Source organism: Apostichopus japonicus, chromosome 2 (genome assembly GCF_037975245.1).
Source record: "Apostichopus japonicus isolate 1M-3 chromosome 2, ASM3797524v1, whole genome shotgun sequence".
NCBI classification, from domain to species: domain Eukaryota; kingdom Metazoa; phylum Echinodermata; class Holothuroidea; order Aspidochirotida; family Stichopodidae; genus Apostichopus; species Apostichopus japonicus.
This window is the reverse complement of record NC_092562.1, coordinates 20,121,555-20,143,005: the sequence shown is the minus strand read 5'-3', so window position 1 is coordinate 20,143,005 and position 21,451 is coordinate 20,121,555. Positions and strand designations below refer to the sequence as shown.

Sequence of the window (21,451 nt, the reverse complement as noted above, 5' to 3'; positions counted from 1 at the left end):
ACACATCCTCATGTCACTGCTTTGTACAAAAATTCTAGATTTTCTAAACGTATTTCAAAAACCAGAATGAAAACATTTCATGGTTCCTTGCTGCTGTTCATTAGTTCCATTCATAGGGAAATTTCTAAAAAAGCCCTAATACAACAACAGTAATTTATGCTCACAAACCTTTGTTGCCAAAGTAATGCTAAGCCCTGATATCAATTGCAACACACATCAGTGTGTGAAGACTATCTACCATTATCATCATACCAAGTTTGACGAAATTCCGACTAGTAATAGTAGCCAAGTAATTGCAATTTGGAGTATTTCACGTTTGACCCCATGACCTCATTAATATTCATGAACTGAGCACCAACATCAACAGGGATAATCTACTTACTATGGGCCACCCACTCACCAAGTATGGTAATGATTGGTCATTCCCTTGTTGAGTTATTGTGCTAACAAACTTTTCATAACGAAATAATGCTAGCCCCCCCCCCCCCCTTATAAACATGCATGATATCAATTGCAACACACATCAGTGTGTGGAGACTATCTACCAATATCATCATACCAAGTTTGACGAAATTCCAATAAATAGTAGCTAAGTTATTGCAACTTGGGACTTTTTCACGTTTGACCTGTGACCTCATTAATATTATTTAACTTTGAACTCGTATAACTTCGCACACGAAGGTCATATTGGGGTCAACCTATTGACATTTATGATCAGAAGGCACCTTTGACATCTGAAAATAGCATCGAAACTGTAAAAATCCCCAAAACACGAAAAGGTCACCAGAGGTCAAATTGAGGTCAAGGGTCACCCAGATGCGGGTTGACAATTGGATTACATTGAAGCAACTCCCAACCCTAACGGACAATTTGTTCTCAAGTTATCGCAAAATACTAGTTTTTTATCATTAATTGACCTTTGGTGACCTCGGATCACATGACCGTTAAGTTTGAAAATATTCCCCTATACCATTTGCAACTTGTCCCAAAATATCAACCTTGTCACACCTTGGAACTGAGAGTTATTGCATTAAATGTCTGAAAATTAACTTTGACCTCGTATAACTCCGCACACGAAGGTCACACGGGGGTTAACCCATTGACATTTATGATCAGAAGGTACCTTTGACATCTGAAAATAGCATCGAAACTGTAAAAATCCCCAAAACATGAAAAGGTCACCAGAGGTCAAATTGAGGTCAAGGGTCACCCAGATATGGGTCGACAATTGGATTAAATTGAAGCAACTCCCAACCCTAACGGACAGTTCGTTCTCAAGTTATCGCAAAAATACTAGTTTTTTATCATTAATTGACCTTTGGTGACCTCGGATCACATGACCGTTAAGTTTGAAAATATTCCCCTATACCATTTGCAACTTGTCCCAAAATATCAACCGTGTCACACCTTGGAACTGGGAATTATTGCACTAAATGTCTGAAAATTTCATTTGACCTCATAAAACTTCACACACAAAGGTCACCTGGGGTAAACCTATTGACATTTTTGATTGTTGAGACGTGAATACAGTGCATCAAAACTGTAAGAATTCAAACATTTTTTCTTTGCCCATTTTCTCACCGAAAATACTAGTTTTTTAACATTAATTGACCTTTGATGACCTCGGATCACATGACCGTTAAGTTTGAAAATATTCCTCTATACCATTTGCAACTTGTCCCAAAATATCAACCTTGTTACACCTTGGCCCTGGGAGTTATTGCATTAAATGTCTGAAAATTAACTTTGACCTTGTATAACTTTACACACAAAGGTCACCCGGGTGTCAACCCATTGACATTTTTGATCGGAAGGTACCTTTGATATCCAAATCTAGCATCAAAACCAAACATTTCCTTTTTCGCCCGTTTTCTCCCAAACTAAGCACATTTTTTCTAATGTGACCTTTGACCTTTTGACCTTGGTTTCAAATGTAGTTTGATCTGCTGATTCCAAAAATCAACACGATAAGTCTGTACAGCCATCCTAACTCTGACCGAAAACTTTGACCCCATATAAGTTCGCACACAAAGGTCACACGAGGGTCAACCTATCGATATTTATGATCGGAAGGTACCTTTGACATCTGAAAATAGCATCGAAACTGTAAAAATCCCCAAAACATGAAAAGGTCACCAGAGGTCAAATTGAGGTCAAGGGTCACCCAGATGTGGGTCGACAATTGGATTACACTGAAGCAACTCCCAACCCTAACGGACAATTCGTTCTCAAGTTATCGCAAAAATACTAGTTTTTTAACATTAATTGACCTTTGTTGACCTCAGATCACATGACCGTTAAGTTTCAAAATATTGCCCTAACCAGTTCACAACTTGTCCCAAAATATCAACCTTGTTGCACATTGGCACTGGGAGTTATTGCAGTTTTAGTATTTTGGGTTTTTGGACCATAACTGACCTTTGGTGACCTTTGTGGGCACCAAAAACAATAGGGTTCATCTACTCACTATGGGCCACCCACCCACCAAGTTTGATCATGATCAGTCAATCCCTTGTTGAGTTATCGTGCATACAAGCTTAAGCGTCACACACACACACACACACACACACACGCCAACCTGAATACATAGGTTCCTTTGCTTTCAGCAAGGAACCAATAAATTTTTGTTGTTCTGTTTGAAATGCCATTGTCAAATACAAATTTAAACTAGTCATGAACTCAAACACAGGGCTACAAATAGTAGAGTTTTGAATGTGTCTTAACTTGGTACCTTCCTATGACATACATTTCAAAACCACCTGCACAAAATGCCACTTTTCCATTATTTCTTGATCTTTTTGGTCAATGACCAGGGGGTGGGTGAGGGAGACTAATTACCTCAGTTTGGACCATGGCTGGTCTTTGAGTGCGCAGCATTTTAACTGTCTGAAAGATGTCGACCACTCCTTCATATTTCATCCTCTCGAGTACGATACTCAGAGTGACGAAGACTCCTGTCCTGCCAACTCCGGAACTATTTAAGAAAAGGACAGAAAATTGATCAAATTCAGTGACTGAAATGACTGAACTGCAGTTAAGATTTCATACAATCACTAGCAACCACAAGGAGACAAACGCATGACCAGTAGACTACACCAGTAGACTACACCAGTAGACTACACCAGTAGACTACACCAGTAGACTACACCAGTAGACCAATTGTTCCCTTTAAATAAAGCTTCTTGCAACCTGTATGGAGTATTACAATAAGATTTTGAATAATCAAACTAAGACTGCCCACACCCCCCCCTCACTCCCCACCCTTAGACTTTACTTTCACCAAAGAAATTGAAACAGCAAGTCCTTGATGACATCCCATTTGGTTCCTCAAATTTTAGTCTACAAGATACTTCTCAAATTAGTTTCAACTGCATGCATAAATTAAACAGGTAGATTTTCAAAAATTTGGCCTTTTTTCTTTTCCTTTTTCCAGTAGTCGACATGATTAATCTCCATGATCCACATCAGAGTGCGGCCCGCTCAAAAAACATTCTGTGTGGTCCAAGGAATATGTTTTCAAGACCCTATCGATGCGAGCGGCAGAACCATATGGCAAGGAAAAACATGATATATGTATAATTTTGGGAGTTGAAGGGCGTAATTTTTATAAGATATTTCAACAAAACACAATGTGCCTACAGAGCTTCCTCTCATCTCTGTGTTTTTGAACGAATAATGCAAGATTCCCATTTGAAGGGAGTAGGTACATCTTTAAGTGTTGTGGACCTTGGATTAGGTACAAAATGTTTTGTGTGACCCACAAGATCCCTTTAGTGCCCACCTCTGATCTACATTATCATGGGATGATAACGTCGAAGGTCACCAAGCAACTGATAAAGTCCATCTCAAGCAGGTGCTGAAAATTTATACTTTCTGTTGGGGGAGGGGGGGGGGCAGTCTGCCTGTACTGACGGTTTCTTTACCTGCAGTGTACTGTGACCGGTCCATCTTGACCAAATTGATCTTTGGTTTTCAATACTTGACCGATAAAGTCAATGAATCCCTCTCCAGATTTAGGGACGCCCTGCTCCGGCCACTCGGTGAACTGAAACTGTCTGATGGTTCGTGACTGTCCATCCTGTTTGAAGGAAGAGCAAAAAAATGACCGATAATACTCTAATTATCTCTTGGCTTAGGTGTCTTATATACGGAGATAATTCTGTCAAATATGTTACTGTGTTAATATACTTGGAAGGTTTGCCGAGACCGAAATGAATCCCCCCAGAGACCTCTGAGAAATGCTCACCCTTGCATCGGTTACTTTGAATTCCCGCAGCACGTACTGTGGCATGTTATACTCGGACATAGGATCCACCACGAAGTATTGGTAGCGAGCGGACCTCTCTGCCGGCCAATACTGGTGACATTTATCCTGAGGATCAAAAAAGGAGCAATGAACAAAAATTAAAAAACCAAAAATTCAAACCATAATCACATCGACATGCACTTCAAAAGGGACTTTATAATGTAAGTCACCCAAGATAAGATGTTGGGCACAAAAACCCATATAACTTGATGATCCACTCTCAAGGTCAGGTGCCCTTACACACTGCGACTGTCACAATGTGATCATGTGGTGTTACCTCAAGAAGTGAGTGCGTCTCTCCGAAAAGGTAAACTGATACTTCCAGAGGTTCACAAACTTTATGAGACTGGCATAGCATAGATGGGGAAGGAGTTGCATTTAAGCAAGCAGTCATGTTTTGATATCTTTTCAAAACAATATATAAAACTTTGCTGCTCATATGAAGACAAAGTTGTGAATGAATTGATCAAAATTTGGATCACAATCTTCTCGAAGTGAGGTAATGACTTTTGACTTTTTGAATTAATGTTTCTTATAATTTTACCCTGTTCATCTCTCTAAGTTTGGTTAACATGACTACAATGGTTGAATTCTGATCCCAGAGCATCCTCCAGAAGTCTTCAGTGGTCTCAGCCAACGGACCCTGAGTAGCGATGAAAGCATTCCTCTGTCTGTAGCCCTGGATACAGGAAAAGGAAAGCAAATAAACCCTTTGTAAACATTCAATGGCAAAAGATCTTAATCTTTAAAGTAAGTGAGAGACTGTTCTCGACAATTAAATTGGCTATTAAATATACAACTAAGAAAAACAGAATATTTTACAAACGGAATTCCTCGTTTAAGTAATCGCTTGACGACTTTCACTATCACTAAAATTGCGGGAAATGTTTCGTCCTCATGTTTTTCTCATCAGGAACGCAAAATTAGATTATGGGGAGGGCAGATTTTAAGAGACAAAGAGAAAAAAGTATTCTTACGTGAATGTGACTAGCATTAATGTAATCTGATCCTTCTACACCTCGGATAGGCTGCAGGTAAACTCGAGACTGTTCAACTACAAGGAAAAAAGAAGTAAAACGTAGCAACAAAACAATTAGGGGGAGGGGGAGGGGGGAGAAATGGTTTGGAAGAGGAAAGGACTCTCCCCTCCACCTGCCACATTTAAAGAAAAGCTATTTGAGAAAGATATAAAGAGCATGAGAGCAATTTGTTAGCTAAGAAAACTACCATGGATACAAGTATTTGTGATAATTGCTACACAACATGTTCCCCATTGTACAAAACATGAAGACATAAATACATTGCTAGTGTGTTGCAGCCTTGTCATTAAAAGATATTTTGAGACGTTGAGACGACTGCACATTCCATATCAAAGATTATTAAACTTGGGAATTAAAAACACATTGGTAGCAGGTTTTATGAATTCCTTGCAAGCTTTGCAAGTAAGATTTTTTTTCTTCAAATTCTACTGATAAATTTATTGCACTAATGGTATTACACATGCAAGTATAAAGAATTAAAGGACTGCCTCACAACTTTTTTTGAAACATTAATTTTTAAATACTTACATGGAAGAATGTTGACCAATCTGTTCTTGAATTTGTTGGCTGGAAGACTAGCACTGACAAACTGAGATGGCTGTGCTTTGATGTTGGCCAATCTCTGCAAGCGAAACGTGCGGAATTGTTTAAAACAACCAATGAAAACAGAGAGATAATATTTGAATGGAGGTAAAATGAAAAATATTGAATCTTATTCAAACTTTATTGTAACAAGCACACTTTCAAGACTAGTATCCGCAGAAATTTTTATCGGAACCAAAATCAAGCAGTTATTATTGAATACAAAGGCTCACCCCCACCCTTCCCCTCTCCTAGCACCTCCAAACCACATGCCTCAGTTTGGCCAATAGATGACAAACGATGAAGAATTTGTGTTCATATGGTCAAAAGATGTCGCAAAGTAAAACAATCACATATCAATAACCAGCTTGGATGCATACCTTGAATTCGCTCTCCATGTCAGTCACGCTATCACCGGGGTCTGGCTGGCTCAACTTCTGTATGTGAGCGTAGAGATTGCGAGCTGGTACCTCAGTGTTTCCACTCTGGACCGCTTCCAGGAGGGACTCGTGGATGAAGATGTACTGTTCTTCCGTCTGCACCATGTAATTACGCTGAGCTCTCAGGCAAGTCACGTGACCGTAGATGTCGACCGTCTGTTCGTGCTTGACACGCTCCAGCATGGAGTCGATGACGATGTATGCACCTGCACGCCCCACGCCGGCGCTGTGTAGGGAATTAGGAAAGTGGCGAGATATGAACGTTGTGACCATCACATATCAACAACAGCTTGATATGGCATGGGGGCTTGACATGACACAGCTTGACAGCTTGACATGACATGGGAGATTATGCAACAAATTTGATTCATTATTGTTAAATAAAGTCAATATTCTCTAATTGAATTAGAGATACTTTGAACATTCCCCACTGCGAGTGTTTCCACGCAGCATCTTTTCTACCGTTTGCAGGGTTTCTCAATCCCACAGGAAGCAGCAAAAAAACCAACAAACAAAAAGCATCCCATCTTGTTAGGTTTAAACATAAATTTCCCGAACAGAATTGATGTACAGAACAATTAACTTGCGATAAGAAAATGGTGAAAACAAACATAAAAATTTTCATCAAAGCATGGCACTTTGGCATTATTATAAATTCTTATCTCATATTTTGTTTAGATTTGTTTCCTTCTTAATATTTGATTTAATCGCAGCAAAGTTCTCACCTGCAGTGCACCACCATAGGACCGGCATCGGGAGGATTACAGGCTTTCACACGGTTCACAAAAGCCAATACCGAGGTGGCATGCTCGGGAACACCGTGATCCGGCCAAGCGGTGAACTGGAATTGACGAACCTCCCTCTTTTCAGTGGATCGACTCTGCGATCGGAAAACAAAAACAGAATGTTAGATTGAAAGGACCGTGTGAACTTAAACGATTGAAAAAAGCATTTGCAATCAGTAAAAATTAATACGTAGGGAGAAAACACTCTAAATTTACTGGTGTGACAGTGACTTAAAAAACTTAAAAAAGCAAATAGCAAAATAGTTCCCTGGCTAATTGCCCATGTTTGTAGAAAGCGAGGTGCTGTGTGGGCAGAAGAAACTTTGTGACCTGTTGTATCCTGCCAAGACACATCAAACCGAATTCACAGCATTACAAGTTACTACTTTTCACAGTTTAAAGAGGTATATCTCTGGATCAGAATCCACAGAAGTAACAACTTTTTCAAGATCTCTAATAAAGCATAAAAAAGGAGAAGCTTTTAGAGACTGTTAGTATTACATAAAGTCTCTTTGCGTGGCTGATTCCCCACCACCACTACCCTCCCTCCCCCTTCCCACCAGCTTTTGTTGTTTGCTTACCTTCAAATTAACAAGGGCAAAAGTTCTGACGGTGTACGACGCCAGTTCAGTGACGTCCAGGAGAGCCACCTGGATGTGACCGTAAATCTCTTGTCCCCGGCTGGGCCAGTACTGATCACACTTCACCTGCAAACATTTATAGATAATAATATTGCATTAAAATATGACCACAAGGATGAGTAAGGTATGGTTCTTCTGGATTCTAAGATTCTTATATAATATTATATAATATAATGATAATAATAATATTGAGAAGCAATAAAGACATTAACATAACCACCGATAAAAGAGCTCAAGGTGTATAACAAAATCACCCTGGTCAACGATAACCTGTCAAACTTAGAGACAATCCCTCCACATGGCAGCAGCTAAACAGCGCCCAACTGACAGTTTTATCTCACAGGTCCCCATTTATACACCTGGGTGAAGAGAGGCAATTGAGATAAAGTGCCTTGCCTAATTAAGGACACAACGTAATGATCTGGCCAGGACTTGAACCTGCAAAAGTTAGATCACAAGTCCACTGCGTTAAACACTTTACCACAATTCTCTCACATATATGACCTTTATAAAGGAGAGCTGCATATTTAGATGTTATTTCCCGCTGCCAGCAATATCTAGCCATAGCTGTTCAATACTGCTTCCCTGCTGCTATAGAGAGGAAGTAACAAACTTAGACAGACATTGCAATGCAAGAGAGCAAAGAATGCCAATCAGCTGAGTTTTAGGCATCACACTCAGGGAAACAACTCACCCGATTCCTTTCTTCCAACTTAGTCATCATGACAATTGTCACCGACCTCTGTTCCCAAACCATCCTCCAGAAGTCGGCCAAAGTTTCGGGCAGGGGTCCCTGGGTGGCGATGTATGCGTTCTGCTTGCGGTACCCGTCGCAGTAATTAGCGTTGATGTAGTCACTTTCGGGGATGTCCTCCACACTGGCTAGGATGACCCTGGAGTGATCGTAGGCGATCACGTTAGCGTAACGGTTCTTTGGTTTGTTGGTCTCCAGGTTTGAGTGCTCCCATGTAAACTGTTGTCCTGGTTCAATGGACTACAAGACAGAGAGAGAGGAAGGGGAGGGGATGGGGATGGGGGTTGGAGGAGGAGAAAGAAAAAGGAAGCAGTTTATGAAGGATACATGACAGATATCTGACACTGATTTGAAATTAATGAATGCAAAGTTGGATGCATGTGACCATATGGCATTCTCTTTATCTAAATTAAAAAAACAGATTCATGGTGTGAAACCTAACCAGTTGAAGCAACAGATAATCATCGAAAAATGTTAATGACTTATTAGATGATCGTATCTAATGCACAATGCAAACTCACCTCATACTCTTGAGAGAAGAGGAAGTTGTCGTTGCCTTTCAGTCTCTCAATGTGATCACTCAGTTCTGTTATAGGTATGGGGGGATGTGACATCATTGCTGGGGGAAAAATTTAACAAATTAACAAATTAAAAAAAGATAATACGGATAACATCATACAGTCCACTCGGGAAGATTATTTGTAGAAAAGACGATCAAAGAAGGCTCAGTCAAACAATAAATGGGATTCATAGATAAGATTTAATAGGTTGTAAAGGTTGGTTGCAACTATGTATCACTTCCTTACTCTGGGGCTTCAATGTCAATGTGGAATAATCTGACACGTGTTATATTAATGTGAATAGCACAGGCATCATCATCATCAAGATGGTTGCTAGGGAGTAGAACACGTACGTCTAAATTAATTCAGCATTTAGCAACTTGAGAATTCAAGTGACTAGATAGATAATAAGGTAGATGGCTGGCTGATGACTTTTGGGAGGTTGCTGGCAATTAGGTGATTAGGTGGGGTGTGAGGGGAGGGGGATGGGTGGGGGGGAGGGTGCATGTACATACCTGGTGTCTGGTGGTGGATTCTTCTCAATTCAACAGGGTCCACATGCTGGTTGTTCAGTGGTTCATCTGGTCTCTTGGGTGTTGCAGTAGATGAAGACCTGAAGCGAATCAGAGATGTGTTTAATATCAACAGTAAGCTTTTAACATCCACTAATAAGCTTAGACCAACTACTGGTATTTTGATCACCTATATACTCTATATCAAACATAATGTTCTGTCCTGCCAACTTACTGCCATTAGCAGGTACTATAAACCTTGACTTAGATATGGGTCTTCCTCTAGGCCCCATGTTAAAACACCTCCCCAGTGATGAAAGACTTGGCAAGTCTTGGCAAAGTGTCGATCCAATCTTGAAACCAGGCAAACATTCTTACCATATCAAATCAAGCCTCCGTTTTGACAGTGATGCCCAAAGAAAGTAACAATATATTATTTATCTCACTGTAAAACACTTCCCACCTCCCCCCTTCCCTTACCCACCTGTGGATCCTCTTTAAATGTTTTTAAGTCGGTTGTGTTTGGGGGGAAATAAGCGTCGGGTTATCGAGTCACCCCATTTGAATAAAGTTAAGAAAATAAACATGTATATAAATAGATAGAAGAGACAGTTTGTTAATTATGTTAATTATATTCGATATTCAAAGTCTTGATACCACTCACCTACGAATGAGGAGCATGTACACCAGGACGACCAGGAGAAGGAGGATGAGAATGCCGATGCCACCCGCGATGATGATCACCATAAGCTGGTTCTGGGAGGGGCTCGGATCTGCCCCCGTGAAACTGTTATCACCTTTCTCTCCTACCTTGTTGGGGTTTGGCCCTGTGGTGACCACTTCAGAGTATTTACTGGTGCTATGAAGAGGAGTCTACAAGAGGGAAAATATGTTGAAGATAACAACAACAAAAAACAAACAAATACACAAAAGGGGGAAACGTTAGATGGCAAAAATGGGCAATAAACCAATTTTGAAGATAAAAAAATTCATAAACTTTTTGCTGTTAGATCTACCGATGAATACATACCATCCCCCACCCCCCCACCCCCCAAAAGGGACAAAAGGAAGGTAAATTAATTCTTGAATGGGCTGCATACCATTTCCTTGGAGGTATTTATAAGAAACACCAACATCTTGTTTGTTCTGTTCCCCCCCCCCCTGTCTTCTTTCATCTTAATGAGGAAATAAGCATTGCCTTTATTACATTGACAAGTTCAAACCAATGATGCATTAAGTAGATGCCGTTATTGCCCCTATGTGGTTCTTGGTACATTCCATACACCAGATAGTCCAATACGAACTCATGAGGAGGATGAAATTTGTCAAGCTTTTTAAGCTCGATGAAATTGAATTCCGAGCTAAATGATGGGAAAAATGCAAAATCCACTCAACTACATTCAACATCTAAGATAAGAAGGATACCCACCTGATTCTCGGACATCACCGTCGCTCTCGTGAAGAAACTGTAAGACTGTCCGTTATCCAGTGGTTTGTTGGTGAAGCCATTGACCACCTGCGAATCCCCGATCTTAAACGAGTCTGGAATGTCGCTACCCATGAGCTTGGCGGTGATGTAAGGAGGACGCGCTTCAGCACTGCGCCGGCGCTTCCCTGGTGTGATGCTCTGGCTGAGGAGTTCCTCGTAGGTGTAGGAATCCGGGGATCTGGAAGGGATGGACGCTTGTCCCGGGCCGCCGGCGAGAGGCACAACGATGATGAGGATGTGACTGAGGTAAGAATGAAACATTTGGCATGATGAGACAGAGACAGGAGACCGATGTCAAAGAATGCAGTACCAAAAGAAAAGAACGTCCTGATTAAGGTGTTCTAAAAACAACATACCTTACCAGGTTAGACGAGAGTGAATTAATTGTGAGGAGACAGTAAGTGAAGAAACAACCAAAATATGAGGGGGTATTCCCAAAATATTGCTCCTTCTGACAAACCCCAAACTGCCTTGCCCTCTTCCATATCCCCTTACTACCTCCCACCAACTTCTTCCCCCCTTCTTCCCCCCCCCCTTCCTTCCCCCATCCTCCTCCAACTCCTTTGCAACTTCGTATTCAGCAAAACGCTGAATTTAAAGATATGTTTCAGGCTTCAAGGTAGGAAAGTTTCACTCCAAATTAATGACATACTCCAACTGTACAGAATGTTATGCAACTATTGTCAAAAATAGAAATCACATCATTGAACTGTTTTGCTGTGTTACATTTTCCCAAAGATTCCCACCCAATTTTGAGGACAGCAGAACCGTTCTCTATTTTGCCTCTTCCCTTTTTTGGTCTGTCTCTTGGCTGACCGAATACCAACAGACTGCAGCTGTTTCTCGGAAGACGATGAATTTGAACTGCTGGAAAAGCCAGATTAATAAATTTTCCAGTAATTTTATCACTTTTCTCTGCATCAGTTTCAATGTTAGATAAGAAAATATGTACAAAAAAAGGAAGATTCGTACAGGTGGTGGGATTTCATCAAGAAATACCCCTCCAGGCAACCCATGGAGGAGGCACCAAAGCAGCTGAAATGAAGTGAACTCAACCAGAGTGGAGAGAATTTTCTACCTCACAGGATAGTAGCTCATGGGTGAATCAGGCCAACCCTTCCGTGTGATGGAATCTAATATGGTATTCTCTGGGGAGTGTCTACTGCCCATTAGCTGACTAAAATGGTGAAATTTTGTTTCCGAAAAGAGGAGAATGAACTTTTCTTTGAAAATTAATGTGTACCACTTGATGATGTATTAGGCACTGTCAAGCAAAACATTCTGTATTTTTTTTATTTTTTTTTTTGGATACATGTTTTATGTGTAAGCAAACACAAATGCAATACAACATCCCAGAAAGGTTTCCTTTCTTTTTCAAAAGAATCAAATAAAAGGAGTTGTTAATACCTTCATGGTTTGACCAATGTGTGAGGAGGTTTTTGTGTCGGAGCAATCCCTTAAAAACACACTGATTCATGCAAAACATGTGCCAAATAAAAGTTTATGCAATCTAACTACCCAGTACATCTCTCTAACCATTTTTACAGTCATAACTTGGGTGTCACCCATTTTTTTTGTTTTAATTAAATGTCCGAATAATTGAATTTCCTTTATGCAGACCTAATAACATTCTACAGCTAACATTTAATGGGACCATTAAAGGGGCAAGACAAGGTCACCGAAAACGTAATTCTTTCACTTGATTCCGATGAAATTTCAAGAGTAACGTTGGAATCAGGTGCTAGGTTAACAAGGACTCTGTAAATGAACACTACAAATTTGCCACTTTACTGTGAAAGACTTGAGTGTGTTGTAAAACTTACTCCAGTGGTCCACCGCTTTGCGGTATGGAGGGCATTGTAATCTTAACGGTGCTCTCGGTCACCACCGCATTCTCCATTTCCAGTTTGGGAACTGACTTTGGTGCTGAAAGTAAGATGAAAACAAAAATTATCATTGACGATTAGAAACTACAACCAATACAATACGATTCCAATCTAGCTAGGGAGAAAACAAAATTCTGTAAAAACGCTACCGTTTCCAAAAAATGGACAAGAGAGAAATATGAAATGAAAAAAAACTCACGTGCAACGTTGGTCTTGATATAGATGGTAGATGATGGTGTCACACCATCGTCTGGTGTTTTGGCCGTTATGTTGAATTCATAATCCATATTGGGCTGCAGGATCGTCAGGGCCAATTCTTTCCGACCACTGTCAACCTCCACTTTCCCGTTGTCATAATAACCCGGGTTTAAAAGTTTGAAACCCTTCGTGGTTGAATATGTTATCTGTGAAAATGTCAATAAAAACGTTTGTTGCATATTTATGAAAATGATGGTCAGATGCTCATGTCAAGAATTTTTCAAGTTTTTTTTGTGTGCACATATTGAACATTTCTAGAGTTCTTGACACGACAAATGTACCAGCTAATGTCTGTCACTTTGTTATCAATCTAATCCTGATGTATTCTTTTTTAAGGGCACTACTAAATTAATTTGTACTTAGTACCACTGACTTACATATTTCAGGCCGCACTCATGTACACTATACATTTCAAACCTTGTGGCTAGCATCACTACAAGTGACAGATTGGCAGGGTACACATTCTTTATGGTGATGCTTGGTTGTAAATGAAACAAAAAATGAAACAGAGAGCGATTAAGTTCAAGGTACCATTACTATAACAGACGGCACTTCCCTACCAAGGTTTTAATAAGTAATGGTCGACCTATAGCATCGAATAGCATCTTGGTCTGCGTAATAATGGCATCGATGATGCCGGTACTGAATAATTATGGAGGCCATGCATGGATTGCCATTTACGTACCACATAGCCAAGATCCCTGCTGTGACCCCGAGGCGGTTTCCACGTCAATCTGACTTCGTTGTTGATGAGTATCTCAGCCGTGAAATCTCTGGGAGCTGCTGGCTGGGTGGTGCTATAGACGATTCCCGATATCGCCGAGTTACCGTGAGGGGTCTGCAGCTGGACGGCGAGGGCGTAGCGAGTCTTTTCCCTCAGGTCCTCCAGCTCGTACCTCATGGTGATGCCCACGGGTGCGGTGGGCCAGTTGGACACGTCGGTGCGGCTCGAGTCGCTAGTGTAGTAGATCACGTAGCTGTAGCCGGTGGCGTGTTCCTTGATATTTTCAGGTGCCTTCCACGAGACCTCAATGCTGGAGTCGCCACTGGACACCGCAGTAACATCCCTGGGTGGCGTACTCGGGCCTGTGAATCAAAAAAAGGATCAAATTTGCTAGTCGAGTCCAACTTTTACCAAACTATTCTGTTCTTAACGGAAGCTTATCGTGCTTGCGATATGGCGATTTTCTTCCACCCAATGAACCAGTAAAAATTTTAAACTATTATTTCAGGGAATAATTCTGGATATAGATTTTGCATACCAATTGTGAGCTTTGTGTCGCAATTTGGCCATCACCTGCTAAAGTATACCGTCTAAGTTATTACACTATGTTGCAGATTGTTTTGTTCATCCAATGTTGTGCTCCGAAATCTAATGGTTTACTTTTGTAGATCCATTTCGTCTTCTATCGAATCTGACGCATTCCCACAAATTAATTAGCTGATGTGGAAATCTCTCCGAAACGAGCAAAAAGGTGATGTAATCAGCTCATCCCCTTCCACCAAAGGATACTCACTTTCAGGAGGCGTGCGGACCATAAACTCTTCCGTAAACGGGCCGCCTCCCACACTGGTATGGGCTTTCACCTGCACCACATAGTCCGTGTTAGGCCTCAATCCAGAGAAGGTTAGGCTGGTGGCGGAGGTCCGGTTCGTGATGGACTGCGTAGGGTCACCGGCGTACATTCGTACCGTGTACCCTGAGATGACACCGTTCCGTTCTTCGTAGAGCGGCGGTTCCCAACTGACTGTTATCATGTCGCTTGAAACTGCCTCGGCCAGCATGCGGAGAGGAACACCCGAGGGCCCTGAGAGAGGTGAGAGGAAGTACATGGGATAAAACAAGGTTACTCTATTGGGGGGGGGCTGCTTTAGAGTGCCACAGCATGGTAGAGGCAGGTAAGGACTAGAAATGATAACAAGTATAATATCAGAGAAAGTTGATGATATTCACTAGAATGAAACGGCTCCAAGTTGTGAAACAACACTTTTAAGACCAAAACATCAAAATCACTGACATCTTTCTTACAATCAGCTTTTCTCTCGGAGTGGTCTTAAAATTATCTTTTAGGTAGATATAAACCCTTGACTATGACAGAAATTAAGACACTGAAGGTGCCATTGTTTTTTAATTACCAAAACTAATCAATTTTAACTTTCAGAAAGGAAATGAGAATTCAGATTATAATGGTTTATAACTCACTGTCTTCTGGGATTGCCAGTTTAAAGTGGGCGTCTTCACCGGTACCCTCATCATTAGAGGCTGACAGATGGAAAACATAGTTGACACCTCTCACTGAAAAAGACAAAATTAAATGTTAACATGAATATATTATTTACACCACAATTTTAAAAACCCAAAACTTTGATGAATGAAGACTCTAACGGCTTTGGAACGCTAACATCGATCAATTCCTTGACTACGCCCTCGCAGAAATGACCAAATATGATCAATTCCTCGACTATGGATCGCAGAATTGACCGAATCTGATCTCCAGTGACTGTAGACTAAACGAGATCAGTAGACAGAAGTCAAATCAGATCGGACAAAGACCTCGAAAAATGGCTTCTTCGATTTTACCAAACCAACGGATTATTATTTACATTTAAAGAAAGATGGTAAATGTCCCACAATGCAATGATAATTCAACAACATGAAGATAAAGCTTTGAGGAACATCTGCTGTGGCGACATTAAAGACCACCTGCTACGATCCACTTCCTAGAGTTTAGAAGGGTTTAATATGGTAAATATAGTTTATGTTTAATCGACACAAACAACCAGAGCGTTATATAAAAGTGAGATGGGGAGTTTTCTCTTCTAAACTTAGAATTCAAAATGTCTGCCACAGGAATACTCCTGTTCATCACATATCAAAATCTGTTATAAAAAATCCTTGAACATGACTTATATTACTTGAAATGGTAAGTTGACTATTTCATCTTTATCAGCTGCATTACTACGAGGTTTTATTATCATATAGCTGCAAAAAATTTATAAATATCAATTTAAAATTGTAGCTTTAAAGGGGATGAGGTCTCAATGTTAAACAATTATACAACACCAACATACAACACCAATTATACAACACCAAATAGTTTGGTGCATTAAATACAATACAGATATGGACCATCACCTTTAACTCAACATCATGCCCTTGTAGGTAACAGGTTGAGCCTCTGTTGAAACAAGATATTAGGCAAATTTATTCACACCATACCTGCAACAGTTTACCAACACTTACATAATTCAGGTATTTCATATGACCTCTGGGCGGGCAGTAAGTTGACTGTCTCTTTCTCTGCATCACTCGGACCATACGTGAAGTTGTACCCCAGTATTTCACCATGTGTCACCCCTGGTTCCATCCAAGATGCCACATAGACACCATCATCGCTCTCAATTACTTCAAAATTATCTGGCACACCGGGAACTGAAAGAAACACAGAGAAGAAACTACCAATGACAAACTGGTTCCAACATATTTATTTTTTCCCCCCCCCTCACAAGGAACATCACATTTCCAAATTTATTTCTGTGATATATGAACTGGTGTTTGCTTACATATGCAATGCTGCAAAGTAACCATTTCAGAGGTTTTCAACCTTTGAATTCATTTTAGAGGGAAAACTTCACATTTAGGTTCCAACTACACCTACCGAATTTTGCCAAAAAAAATCAGTGGCAGAAAGGCTGGACTCTCATTTTTTTAAGTGGCACTTTGGTCGCATTGTGGAATTCTGTAACTATTTCATAAATATTTATCTCAGTTTTGACAGTCATTTAACATTGTGTGGAATGTTAAAGTGGGACAAAAAAACCTATTTCCTGTTCTTTTTTATCCAGCCAAACATTTTCACACGAAACAATATCTTGAAATATCTGCCGAAAGAATAAAAAAATTCTGCACCACTCTTCCGAGATGGATGGATGCCAGTGCAATTCCAAATTGACGGCAGGCATTTATATTTACACATTTCAGCGGAATATTCTGGCAGCAGCCCTTTTACGTCTGCGAAAGTTTTGAATTTAAAGCAGGGCTTACTGATTGCTTTATATCGTGAGGAAAAAAATACTTATGGTAAAATAATTTTAATGTATCATATGAAGATTTACCTCCTCCTGCTCATCATAATTTGTGTGTAAAGAATTTGATGCCTTGTTTATTCAAAAGCAAAGTCTTCTTTGCCGACTGGTTCGAACAAAGCCAGTTGCCACTATCAAAGTGGGTGACTTTATTATCAATTGACTATTACTCAATTAACCTTTTTTTGTTAATGAAATAAAAAGTAAAAAAATAAAATTGAGAAAACCTTTTTCACGTAAAGTACACTCGTTCAAGAAATTTCCATAATGGATTGTTTTTCGTGTGATTTGTGTCAGATTCTTATATTCCAAGGACACTTTTAGGCAAACATCGGCGAGGAGTAGACAAACATACCTAAAAGTCAAACAATCAAACTTCCAACAAAATCAACAAAATTGAACATGTAGTGTGATAGAAGATCCATTCTTGACGGGAAACGGAAAATCATTTGGATTTCAAAATTTACACGACCCAAACACCAATCTCAAATTCGGTTTGCTTTAAGCGATTCAGTGATATGAAACACTCGTTGTCAGAACTATTATTTTTTTGTTGCTTACAAGTAGGAATTGAGCATAAAATTTGCATACAATTTCTTCGCTGAATTTTTTTTTTATAGTCACTGGATCATATTTCCCTTTTCTGATAATCCAAAATTATAAAAAAAAATATTAAAAATAAACAATAACAATTGGAAATTATTCAAATATTGAAATATTCAGGTTATCTGAATCTCTGATGGCTCGGCTTGAAAGCCCTTTGGAAACAATTCCACAGGCAAAGGTGTCAGAGACAGGATTTCTCGCACCATTTTGAATAATTCAGTGACGGTGTACCAACGTTTATTTTTGCCGTGAACAACACTTGTTTAAGTTTTATAGAATCTATCACCATCATATCTGTGACAAAACCTTGCAAGTTGAAATGGTCAAAAGGTTAATCTTTTGATCAACTCTGATAATCTTCTTTAAGATACAAGCTTTCTTAATTTTTCTTTTCTGATAGAGCAAAACCATAAAAACAGCAACAACTATTTGATGGAATGTTTTGATAATGGATTATGATAGCCAATGACACAGTGAATTGTGCCTACCTTCACCAGGTGTCTGCACATACTGTACACGACTCTGTAGACCGTCCCCTTTCAGGGTATAAGCCACTACCTCAACAGAATAGCGAGACTTGTGGTGCAAGTCGGTCAGCCAGGCCTCCTACCGATGAAACAAAGACGATTTTTAAATAAAAAATTGGAAAAAAAAAGCAATTTTGAAGGTAATTTTTTTTTCTTCGCTGATGACAAAGTAACACCAAAGATGCAACAGGAAAAGTACAAATACTAAACCCTTACTTAATTGGTTATCTGTTTCTCTCCAAGATATGTCCTTTCCTAGATTGCTCATAAAGTTCTCATATTTTGACGAACAGGTTATCTTTTTTTTCTCTCTTTGTCAAGAACTACATTTAAGTTTTTAAACAGTCAATGAAAAAATCTATAAAATTTCAAACAAAGTATTGAATAAGATGGAAGGCTAAATTCTCAAGTTTTTGAAATTGAAACATGTCACCAAAGACTCCACAAAGTTTAGGAAGTAGCTATGAAGCTGGACTCGGAAACAGTTGATTCACATCGACATACATGCACACAGACACGCACACAGACACGCACACAGACATGGGTACAGGGACTCACGTTATAATTTGGATTTCAGAAATTCTCATTCAGTCTACCATTTAAAGGTATGCTGTATTGGCCCCAAATATGCTGGATATATTCACCTTTGGTCAAAATTCTTAAACTGTATTTATAACAACCTTCGAGAAAATTTTCCTCACCGGGACATTCAGTCATCTTTTGTGTGTTCCTTAAAAATGTCTGAGAACAATTTGGAGAGTAAAGACCTCCAGGAAAGAACTTTTGAAAATTTCTAGCAATTATAGCATGCTATGATTTGGGGCCTATACTGACTACCTTTAAAGGGCTGGGCTAATGTTAACTATGAGTACTCGGCTTTAAACCTAAAATCTACTTTTCCTTTGAGTACTCTCTTATCTAAAATCTGCCTTCCATATCATCATCTAGTTTTTCCCCGCCTCCCCCACCCCCTCCTCCCGAAATCAAGTTTACCTTACAGAGCAACGAGAGTATGTTAGTAGCATAATAGAAGCTTTCAACCTCTAGGCTAGATGAAGAAGATAGCTCAGCTGGATGAATCAACAATTCCTCTGCCAATTTAAATCTACAAATCATACCCATCCTTTCATCTTTCATGGCCATTAATCTGCTCGGGCTCTGAATGACAAACCCGCATATCTCTGCCACCAAAATTTCGCCGCCATAATTAGCCGCCACCGTCAGCTACCAGTATAAATATTACAATGCGCTGCAGCTGCCTCACATAAAGTTTACTTTCATGAATCGAGAAACCCAGACAAGGACAAATTTTTTGTAATAAGAGAAACAACTTTCAACAGGCCAAAAGGAAAGCAACAAATTCTAGATTCAAATAGGCATCCATTTTGGAGACAGTCTGGAAATCGAACTACATGGGTAACGTACTTATCGATCATTCACATCTAACTCATTGTTGTTTTTGTGTACACCTCGGTTTCCACATTATGTCAGAGAGTCCCCCTCCCCCTCCCCCTCCTTTCCCCCCCCTCTCTGCCGTCATCCCTAATTCTGTCCAATCTCCATCCCTTTCCCTTGTTTTCTTTATAAATGTATTGCTAAATAACCAGCTGAGCCATCATTCCAACAGATGTTGTGCGCTTAAAATGTCACAGAAGCTAACAAAGGAGTTTATAGTATAAAGGAAATTAAAAAGGAAACAATAAAACAAAGAGTGCTTTTCAAATAAAATAAAGAAAATCAAACAAATTTGAAATCAAAGAAAAACTAAAATCAGAAAGCAACAACAAGAGAAGTGGAAACAAAATGGCACCAGTCACATGATAAATGAAACAGAAATTTATATCACAAATGTGGATTCTAATAGCAAACTTGATAGGCCATGCATTCTATCTATTCACAGTTACTCTTCTTTTTCTTTGTCACAGAAAGAAACAAACAGTTTTCACCAGATATTTCGTCCGATTCCTCGGAGTGATGAAATCTCCGACGAGGAACCAAGAACTGGAAGTTTTATGAGACAAATTATTTCAAGTTTCTGCAACCGTCAGTTTAATCAACTTTATAGTCATCCAGAATTCCTTCCTTTTCAAATTTAGATACCGCCCGCAATGGCAGTTATGTTCTACCGTACCATAATCTCCTCAGCTTGCAGTTCACTACATGATGAAACACTTCAAGTTTTCTTTCAACATATCCAGAAAAGTAGTTTGTGTTTTTAATACAGCCAGTGTTCATTTGCACACTTTTGTCTACACTGCTGACATTAATTAACGTGCAAGTGGTGACAAACTTGTCATATTCAAATGACATTGATTAAGTATTCGCTAAATTAATATCTCTGAGTGGGAAAAGAAAAAAAAATGTGATCCATCGCCTTTGTGATTTCATCAACACTTTATAACAACATTTGCAAAACTTTGTACAAAATGCAATGCTAGCTTTATAAGACCACCGATCTCCACGGCACTTGGAAATTACCTAAGCGACAACTGCACAAAATTATTTGACATCGACGGAATTAACAAATTCGTCAAGCTCTTGCCGCAAAGCTTTCTGTTATGTATTGTCAGACTAGTTTGAAAATTTTCTTGATTACTATCAAGAAATGTACGTGTGAGTTAGCAAAGTGACATTAGATTGAAATAATATAGGGGGTAAGGTGCAAGAAAACTGCAAAATTTCACCCATAACTATTCAGCTAATTATGGTGATAGATTCTACACTCTGTGAATAAGTGTGTACGACGTAATAATATTTTAATACCTCACCTGTACCCCAAGTTATGTAGGGGGTGGCCTTTATCTAGGGCCCTGCTGTTAAGAGGACACCAACTGTTTGGCGTCCATGTGTTGTTAGTACATACCCCTTGGAGCAGCCTACAAAACAATTTCTAACGTGCAAATTTTTGTTTTCGAGTCAGCTGCTCCGTTAATTAGCCTCCTGGTTACCGGTTGTGAGTGGATTACTTTTACCCCGTAA

General features: G+C 39.6%; 1 protein-coding gene across 3 annotated transcripts in view; it reads right to left on the bottom strand.

Moving 5' to 3' along the window:
* LOC139981488 (receptor-type tyrosine-protein phosphatase delta-like) overlaps positions 1–21,451 on the bottom strand; it is a 234,767-nt gene that overhangs the window by 4,778 nt on the left and 208,538 nt on the right. For all 3 annotated transcript variants that reach the window (XM_071993903.1, XM_071993912.1, XM_071993923.1), the window contains 21 exons: positions 18,434–18,551; positions 16,498–16,686; positions 15,457–15,549; positions 14,771–15,061; positions 13,939–14,339; positions 13,195–13,399; positions 12,933–13,035; positions 11,050–11,350; positions 10,285–10,493; positions 9,624–9,721; positions 9,070–9,167; positions 8,489–8,788; positions 7,735–7,860; positions 7,094–7,248; positions 6,309–6,594; positions 5,875–5,968; positions 5,284–5,360; positions 4,851–4,985; positions 4,247–4,372; positions 3,924–4,078; positions 2,839–2,974 (listed from right to left, as the gene is read on the bottom strand). In XM_071993903.1, the coding sequence (XP_071850004.1) occupies positions 2,839–2,974; positions 3,924–4,078; positions 4,247–4,372; positions 4,851–4,985; positions 5,284–5,360; positions 5,875–5,968; positions 6,309–6,594; positions 7,094–7,248; positions 7,735–7,860; positions 8,489–8,788; positions 9,070–9,167; positions 9,624–9,721; positions 10,285–10,493; positions 11,050–11,350; positions 12,933–13,035; positions 13,195–13,399; positions 13,939–14,339; positions 14,771–15,061; positions 15,457–15,549; positions 16,498–16,686; positions 18,434–18,551 (3,696 nt within the window). The remainder of the gene's footprint in view (positions 1–2,838; positions 2,975–3,923; positions 4,079–4,246; positions 4,373–4,850; positions 4,986–5,283; positions 5,361–5,874; positions 5,969–6,308; positions 6,595–7,093; positions 7,249–7,734; positions 7,861–8,488; positions 8,789–9,069; positions 9,168–9,623; positions 9,722–10,284; positions 10,494–11,049; positions 11,351–12,932; positions 13,036–13,194; positions 13,400–13,938; positions 14,340–14,770; positions 15,062–15,456; positions 15,550–16,497; positions 16,687–18,433; positions 18,552–21,451) is intronic.